Source organism: Lepidochelys kempii, chromosome 9 (genome assembly GCF_965140265.1).
Source record: "Lepidochelys kempii isolate rLepKem1 chromosome 9, rLepKem1.hap2, whole genome shotgun sequence".
Lineage (NCBI taxonomy): Eukaryota > Metazoa > Chordata > Testudines > Cheloniidae > Lepidochelys > Lepidochelys kempii.
Genome location: NC_133264.1, coordinates 37,139,974 through 37,149,320, shown reverse-complemented (window position 1 = coordinate 37,149,320; position 9,347 = coordinate 37,139,974). Strand labels below are relative to the sequence as shown.

The 9,347-nt window shown below is 41.8% G+C and overlaps 1 protein-coding gene across 2 annotated transcripts; it reads left to right on the top strand.

Moving 5' to 3' along the window:
* Nucleotides 1-3,802: 3,802 nt before the first annotated feature.
* Nucleotides 3,803-6,679, top strand: KCNE4 (potassium voltage-gated channel subfamily E regulatory subunit 4). Of its 2 annotated transcripts, none has more exons than XM_073358788.1 (2): nucleotides 3,803-3,862; nucleotides 4,348-6,679. In XM_073358788.1, exon 2 carries the CDS (start codon nucleotides 4,374-4,376, stop codon nucleotides 4,869-4,871), a length of 498 nt encoding a protein of 165 aa, XP_073214889.1. In that variant the 5' UTR covers nucleotides 3,803-3,862; nucleotides 4,348-4,373; the 3' UTR covers nucleotides 4,872-6,679. The 2 variants fall into 2 exon arrangements, with proteins under 2 accessions (XP_073214889.1, XP_073214888.1); XM_073358787.1 differs by having other exon boundaries at nucleotides 3,822-3,885.
* Nucleotides 6,680-9,347: the final 2,668 nt, after the last annotated feature.

The following is a 9,347-nucleotide window of genomic DNA, read 5'->3' as shown; positions in this document are numbered from 1 at the left end:
TGACCTTAAAAACTTCTAAGGAAGGAGATTCTACCACCTCCCTAGGCAACGCATTCCAGTGTTTCACCACCCTCCTAGTGAAAAAGTTTTCCTAATATCCAACCTAAACCTCCCACACTGCAACTTGAGACCATTACTCCTTGTCCTGTCCTCTGCTACCACTGAGAATAGTCTAGAACCATCCTCTCTGGAACCACCTCTCAGGTAGTTGAAAGCAGCTATCAAATCCCCCCTCATTCTTCTCTTCTGCAGACTAAACAATCCCAGTTCCCTCAGTCTCTCCTCATAAGTCATGTGTTCCAGACCCCTAATCATTTTTGTTGCCCTTCGCTGAACTCTCTCCAATTTATCCACATCCTTCTTGTAGTGTGGGGCCCAAAACTGGACACAGTACTCCAGATGAGGCCTCACCAATGTCCAATAGAGGGGGACAATCACGTCCCTCGATCTGCTCACTATGCCCCTACTTATACATCCCAAAATGCCATTGGCCTTCTTGGCAACAAGGGCACACTGCTGACTCATATCCAGCTTCTCGTCCACTGTCACCCCTAGGTCCTTTTCCGCAGAACTGCTGCCTAGCCATTCGGTCCCTAGTCTGTAGCTGTGCATTGGGTTCTTCCGTCCTAAGTGCAGGACCCTGCACTTATCCTTATTGAACCTCATCAGATTTCTTTTGGCCCAATCCTCCAATTTGTCTAGGTCCCTCTGTATCCTATCCCTGCCCTCCAGCATAGCTACCACTCCTCCCAGTTTAGTATCATCCGCAAATTTGCTGAGAGTGCAATCCACACCATCCTCCAGATCATTTATGAAGATATTGAACAAAACCGGCCCCAGGACCGACCCCTGGGGCACTCCACTTGACACCGGCTGCCAACTACACATGGAGCCATTGATCACTACCCGTTGAGCCCGACAATCTAGCCAACTTTCTACCCACCTTATAGTGCATTCATCCAGCCCATACTTCTTTAACTTGCTGACAAGAATACTGTGGGAGACCGTGTCAAAAGCTTTGCTAAAGTCAAGAAACAATACATCCACTGCTTTCCCTTCATCCACAGAACCAGTAATCTCATCATAGAAGGCGATTAGATTAGTCAGGCATGACCTTCCCTTGGTGAATCCATGCTGACTGTTCCTGATCACTTTCCTCTCATGTAAGTGCTTCAGGATTGATTCTTTGAGGACCTGCTCCATGATTTTTCTGGGGACTGAGGTGAGGCTGACTGGCCTGTAGTTCCCAGGATCCTCCTTCTTCCCTTTTTTAAAGATTGGCACTACATTAGCCTTTTTCCAGTCATCCGGGACTTCCCCTGTTCGCCATGAGTTTTCAAAGATAATGGCCAATGGCTCTGCAATCACAGCCGCCAATTCCTTTAGCACTCTCGGATGCAACTCGTCTGGCCCCATGGACTTGTGCACGTCCAGCTTTTCTAAATAGTCCCTAACCACCTCTTTCTCCACAGAGGGCTGGCCATCTATTCCCCATGTTGTGATGCCCAGCGCAGCAGTCTGAGAGCTGACCTTGTTCGTGAAGACAGAGGCAAAAAAAGCATTGAGTACATTAGCTTTTTCCACATCATCTGTCACTAGGTTGCCTCCCTCATTCATTAAGGGGCCCACACTTTCCTTGGCTTTCTTCTTGTTGCCAACATACCTGAAGAAACCCTTCTTGTTACTCTTGACATCTCTTGCTAGCTGCAGCTCCAGGTGCGATTTGGCCCTCCTGATTTCATTCCTACATGCCCAAGCAATATTTTTATACTCTTCCCTGGTCATATGTCCAAACTTCCACTTCTTGTAAGCTTCTTTTTTATGTTTAAGATCCGCTAGGATTTCACCGTTAAGCCAAGCTGGTCGCCTGCCATATTTACTATTCTTTCGACACATCGGGATGGTTTGTCCCTGTATTGCATGGGCCAAATGTTAACTGATGTATTGCCTTGGGCCAAATGTTAACCTTGGATGCATCTTTGTGTCTTCTGTCCAAGTCCATTGAAGTCTCACATGTTCATCTGAGGGAAAAATATGACCCATGGGCTTTAATGTGTTGAATTCTTAATTCCCACAGCCAGGTGGGAGGCCTATTGGGGCAGGATACCATCTAGCCCTCTTGGCTGGGAGGGAGGTGGCTGTGATATGAAGCTGACAGGAATACCAAAGAAAATCGTCAAAGGTAACCAGACAACTGGGAGCTCTGCACTGATAGGCATTTAAGCCCACTGTTATGTTAGTGCTTTCTGCTCAGTAATCTGTAGGGAACAGGGAGGAAAAATGCAGACTTGGCAAGAGGGTGCTGCAGACAGATTTTGTCAAATGAAATCCCAATAGACATTAGTCCAACATCAACATCTCCTGAGCTATCCATATGGGAATGTGTGAGGAGAGGATAAAATCAACATCCTAGAGAGCAGATCCTCAGTTTCAAGGGATGGGGAGGGGAATCCTTCCTTCTGGTTTAATCTTTATATCCATGGGCCTTATAGAAAAAGGAAACATAGTAAAGTAGAAAATGGATAGGGCTTGTGTTCTGTGTCACCTGGACTTAAGAATTTCATTAAAAATCACTTTCCTTCTCTGTACTTTGGCATACTCACTTGTAAAATGGGTATAATAATATAAACCAATATAGTGTAGGGAGGCGGAGAGGACATGATGCTGTAAAGCATTTGGAGCCTATTGAAGGAATCCACAATTTACTGTGGAAAAGTTCAGAACCTACAATGGGGAAATTCCGCAACATCGGTATAATATTGTCTGGAATGGAAGACAAACATCCTTGAAGTGATCCACTACGGCAGACATTCACATAATATGCATGGGGCCTGGCTAATCAGGCTTTGTGTGGGGGTGGGGGCCATGGGGAGGTGAAATTCCCTCAAGCTGCAACATTGGCCTCCTGCCTCCTACAGCTTGTACTGGAGCCTATGGTGGCATAATAGTCACAGGCCTCTTGTGCCACTTATAGGAGAGAGTGGTTAGGGTCCATTGATCAGTGCAATTGTAGGTTCTGTGCACTCACTCACTAGTCTACCCCCAGCGCTGATTTTCATACAGAGTTACAGAAGCACCCTGTAGTGGCAGCCTAGCCATTGGTTTCAATGGTGCAGAGGGCCTTTCACTAAATCTGTTTCGGGGTGAATATGACCCTGTAATACTAAGTATTATTAGCTTACTGGTGCTACTGAAAATTACCATTTATACACAAGGGTGTTTTACCTAGAAAGGTTCATTCAGGATCCAAGACCTGACTCTCCTTTGCCCTGCCCCCTCTGCAAAGTGAGAGCAAAGTAGACGGACACCACCACCATTCCAATGTGGAAGCATTTTGCTCTCCATTTGTTGTGGTTTAAATGACTGCATCAGGTTCAGGGCACCAGAGAATCTGGCCCCCCACAGACTTCAGGGAAAGCAGTAACTTTGCACCTGGCTGCAACAGGCCTTCTCCACAGTGTACTATAAAACCGTGAATGTATTTTTCTGTATTTTATAATAAAGGGGAGTTTATGATTAGCAGACTTTTCATTGTGTACAACAGCTTTCGGTGTTCAAATTTAATATTGTGTGTGTGTGGGGGGGAGGGGAAACAGATTTGCAACCTGAAAGATCTGGTGCTGTGCTGGTTAAGAAAAAGCAACTCTGAATTCCCAACCCTTTTTCTTTTCACAGCTGTCAAGAGTTCAGTGGGTTGAACTTTGAGTTCATCTGTTGACTCCAACCCAAAACTATTATAAACTTTGCATCCAAGACTCATGATGACACATTTCTTGAGAGACTATATATTCTGACTGCAGCAGAGCAAAGTTTTCAGAACACCCGGCATTTGGCAGAGGAAAGATCTCTTGAGCTTTGTGAAGTAAGGAATTATTGCATAGTCACGTAAGTGGCTCACGTCTCTTTCCTTTCTCCCACACCATTCAATGCAATAACACTTCTAACTTCGCTTTTCCTATTGAAACATTGGCAACCAGGAGAATTGCCAGTTTCAGTTACATATATGTGACTCGTAGAGTATTTTCCACATTTATTCATAATGCTAAATGTCCATATTTGGGTTTTGTTATATTTTAAAGTTGTATTTGTTATCATTTAATATTGAGTGCTCTCTGTATAATACTCTCTGTATTTGAATGATATTTCATTAGATTAAAAGATTAGTTATTGCCTAAATACTGTAGACTATGCAAACTTCAGTCTGTTGGGGTCTGCCAGCTTTTAAAAGATAACACACTGTGTGTGACAAAGAACAGCTTGGGTTTTTAATTCATGCATGTCTATAGGGGCTTGTTTTCAAATATCTGATCTGGAGTTTTGATACCCAACACACATGTTCTCTTCTAGGCTTAAATTCTGGCAAAAGTGCTTTGATGTTGAAGATGGATCATACAAACATGACCCAAACCATGTTGACTGCTGAACCTCAGACTCTGGAGAAGAACAGCAGCAGTGGCAATGAGTACTTTTACATTCTGATTGTCATGTCTTTCTATGGGATCTTCTTAATGGGAATAATGCTGGGCTACATGAAATCCAAGAGGAAAGAAAAGAAATCCACTTTGCTTCTGCTCTACAAAGATGAGGAAAGGCATTGGGGAGAAGCCATGAAACCTCTGCCAACCGTGTCAGGACTGAGGTCCATCCAGATCCCCATGATGCTAAATGTGCTGCAAGAGAATATGGTACCATCTCTGTCATGTGCTGTCTGCTCGATGGAGGGAAGCAGTGTGAGTTCGGAGTCTTCCTCACCAGATATTCACTTCACCATTCAAGAGGAAGTGCTGGATGCTGAGCTGGGGGAAGCGTCAGAAGCCCTTCTCAATGAGAGCAGTGAAGGGTCTTCGGAAAACATCCACAAAAATTCCTAGCACTTGCAGGCCTTTGAAAAACAGTCCCATCAGCTGGCAAAAGAATGAGTGGAACTAACGTTAAGATCTTTCAGTTTTACTTTCCTGCTCAACAAACTCTCAGCAGGTAGCTGTACTCCAGAACCTAATATGTTCTTGAAAGCTGGCAAGATGAGGAATCAAATACACAAACATCAAAGTGAAACTTAAAAATTAGTTTTTTTAAAACTAATTAGAAAATTGAATGCTGTTTTCTTTACTGTAAGTGCTAAGAACATGGAGAATATTTTTCTCAGTAGGTAACTATTACTGATATATCCTCTGCATATTTCAGAATTCTGCAAATATCTGGGAAATGTAGAGAGTAGTTATCCAAGTGTAAGTGACTAGTTTTGAATCATTGTTAATGTCCATTCTCAGAGATATTTGATCTACTAGAAGTATTTTTACTGTTTCCTTCTATCAAGCCACAGACCACTGAAGTTTTACTTGAAGATGCCTGAGACTTCACGTGACCAATTAGAAATGTGCATTTAGCAATATAAATTTGATTGCAAAAGTCAGAGATCTTTCAGTGCAAAACACATTAAAAGATCTTTGCTACAAACTGTAAGAGCTAAAAATGCCAGCTCTGCTCTGTTGCACTGAATTGAAATAAATGGTCTTTCATGGGTATAACTCAGAGCAGAATTTTAACTATTAAGGGTGAAATATACTCCCATTGACTTCAAGGGGACCAGGATTTTACCCTAAGCATTCAGAGCAAAATTCTTCATTGAAGTCAATGAAGTTGTGCCCATTTACACCATCAGAGAATTTGACCCTTCTTCTACTGAAACCAGTGTAGATAAACATCAGGTTGAATTTTTTGTCTGTTCCTTTTTCTTCCACTATTGGCTTGCATGTGGCACATGCATTTCTATATTGTGATCAGTAATTTTTTTAAACCACGGTTGTAATAATTTTCCTCATCGAATGACACTGTGGTTTTACAAATGCATTAGCTACTAAATTACTTCATTTTTTTAAATAAGCAAAGGTTAATATTGAATCAAAGTATGATTATTTCAATCATGCATGAAATTTTATTATAACATTATGCGTAGATTAGTTCTTACGCATGAGAGCAAAGAACTGAAATCTTAAAGCATTGCACAGGAATATGCTTATAAAATGTCCTTGCATATTTCCTGAGTTAAAATAGCTCTGTGATTTATCCATTGGCATTAGAGCTTGAGAGACAGTTTGAAAAACATGAACACAACAGCAGAAATTAACTGAGGCAAAAGTCCTCTGTACTTCTTCTGTTTAGCAGTGGGAGCTGTTTTCACTTTGAAGGGTTAATATAATGTGAGAGGCTATACAGACATATCACTTCAGCCTTCTTATACAGCAGGGGATATTTGTGGTTGGAAAAAGCTGTATTGGTCACTAGGGGCCTGATCCAAAACCTCTTGAAGTCAGTGATTTTCTTTCCATTGACTTCAGTAAGCTTTAGATCAGACCATATAAAGCTTTTGATAGATTTACTCCAAAGGGGGCTGTTTAAGTTTGAAAGAAGCCAAATTAAGTTTGGCACTTTGCCTGGAATCACTTGAATCCTGAAACTTTCCAACTGAGACTGACATGTGAGTTGTCACATTTTCCATTGCTTTCTCCTCCTTCCTTTTATTTTAGTTTAAATGTATTTGTATCTGTAAAAATGGTGTATATACTGAGTTGTATATAATTGTCTTATGTATTTATAGTTTATTGTTTTTATTGGCACTAATTTTTATTTAAATAAAGAAACACCTTTCCTGGGTGTAATGTTTGTTCACTACTCGAAACAGATGTCCAGTAATGGGTCCTTTTCTTAACTTCTTGTTTAATTGATTTTCCATATCTCCATGTGTGGAAGGAGATAGTGGACTGAACATAGAACTGGGAATCAGGCATTCTAGGTTCTTTTTCTGACTCTGATATCATCTTGAATAACCCTTTCTGTCTGCACCTCTGAACCCTCTCCCCACACCCCCAAAATGGGGTAGGAATTCTCTACCTTCCTTTTGCAAAGAGCTTTCAGATTCATAGATACTATGCATCTAAATGGAAATTTGTATTATTTATTACTATTACTGTATATAATATCTCCAATTTGGTTTTAAATGCTTTTCTACTATATTTTACCACTCAGATTAAATTACCGTTTGGTTTTAATTACTGAGATTTGCTTGCTATTTTAAACAGGAATATTAAACACCACCAGCTATTCCATATTTTTCAGCAATATTTTGTAGTTGGAATGTTCACTTCAAATTATGATAACTTCACTAATGATTTAGGACCAGATTGTGCCACTCACATTCAATAGGACTTTAATCTCTAAGTAGCTCCACTGAAACCAGATGGGCTACTCATAGAGTAAGGTACTACTCCATGTGAAGGAGGTTGACATAGTCTGGCCCTTTGAGATAGCTCCACACATGTTTATCTTACAAAACCCATAGAAATTAAAGTGTTTTTACTGTGACGTCTGCCAGTGAAGGCAGAGTTACAGGCTTCTATACTGTAAATGTAGCCAGTAAACTACTATGAGCTAAGCATGTTATGAAATTGCTCACTCCGCTAGCTAGGGTGGGGCTGGAAGCCTTCATAGCTCCGTTCCTTCACCTTCAGCCTTCGGGGACTGCTTCTTCTCTTTTTCCCCTCCATACATCCTTGTGGTGCCTGGCACAGGGGGAGGGAAGGATCACAGGCTGCGTCTGGGCCGAGGCTCTGGGCCTGTCCCATTCACAGCTACTGCCATCAGGAGGAGGTGCTGGACTCAGGTGTGGTATTGGTGGACAGGGAGGAAGTGTTGATACAGTCTTCCACCTTGGTGGTGTAGACATTGTGGTCTTCCCTGTTTCAGCCCCATCCTTCATCTATTTGCTGGGGCTCTGGGGACACTGTGAGGGGGCTTGGTTAATGGACAGTTTGGGAGACTGGAAGGGATTTTTATCATTTGGCAAAAATCAGCAAACTGCTGTGTGGGTTTTTTTCCTCTTCCACTCAACATCCTGGAGATCTGGTTTGGGAGGTTTACATTAAAATTGTCACAACCTTGACAGGTGCCACTGTGATAGCGTGGGGTTAGAAAGGATCTGACAGAGATCTCTGTAATCCAGTGGGCTGCCTGGGCATTGGTGTTGGGCATTCACATGGCATAGTGAGGCTGTTTGGCTCTGTCCCATGCAGCTTGTGGCTCTCCTCATCCCATTTCTCCTCCAGCCTGGAGGAAGGGAGCTGGTCAGGACTCTGGAGTCAAGTCAGGGTCCTTTGGGAAGGGAGGGAATAGATCAGACCTGGCCATCACCCTCACCCTCAGGCTAATAGTGCATCACGGGCCATTGCTATCTGCTGAAAGTTGCACTGGAACTGGGGAGTTTGGAGAGGTTTCCCCAGTTAGGTAAGAGTTAAGTAAAGTTCCAGCTTCCACATTGAATCATATTGCAGTGATGGGGCCACACCAGTGAAGCTGATGAATGACTTCTGACAGCACTGGAGATAAAGAAAGAAAGAAAATAATACAGCTCAACTTCGGCAACAAAAGTTTAGCTTGTTTCTGCACTTAAATTGTGGTACAATAAATTGAGGAATAAAAGAAAATATACAGTGTGTAAAATATAATATCTGGGATCTCTTTACCACTGAAGCCAGCTAAAAAGTGCGAAGGATAATATGGCCACTTTGACAAAGACCTGATAGACTTCTAGCCTATCCTGGTATTGTGCATAACTAGGGGGAAAATATACTCTTTCGTTTTACATGTATCTATTTCCTTTGCTTTTGGTCTTTGTTTAAATTAATACTTAGATTTGCCGAGGAAAAAGCTAAGAACAAGCATTTAGCTTAAAAAGTTGATTGGCAATGACACAGAAACAAAAGCTGTTTCACAGATTGCTTGGTGACCTTACAGCTACCATTTGTTATTGTTTCAAAATAAAGGAGGCTGTGTTACTCTTTACAAACTGTAAACCAAAGCGAGAATATTTTCTCAGTTTAGTTAGTTTTTAAAGTCCACAGGCAGCTAGAGGGAAAAAATACTGATTTAGTTATATTCTTCAATGGTGTGGATATTTCCCACAAGTGAATTAGGCTGATTCATGGCTAATATGCCTGGGCTGGAGATGATGATAATGGCTTGTAATCTGACCAAATGTAGAAGGTTCTAGCCCAACACACCAGTTATTTACATACTCCTTTCTGAAATGAACACATTAATTAGGCACACATTTCATGGCAGCACTGTATATCATCTATTTGCTGAATTAGCTAACAGGAGTCTCTTTGATGGAGCCGTACATTGGTAACAATGTGTGGTTTTTATTCATAAACTAGCTCAGCGATCACCTGTTGAACAAAATACAGCAGCAAGTTCAGCATGTGGATTTGTAATGCTCCTTGAGGGATGTTGGGTCCTCAGGCCAAAGAATGGGTTATACTCACCCATATAGGCAACTCTCTCATCTGCAA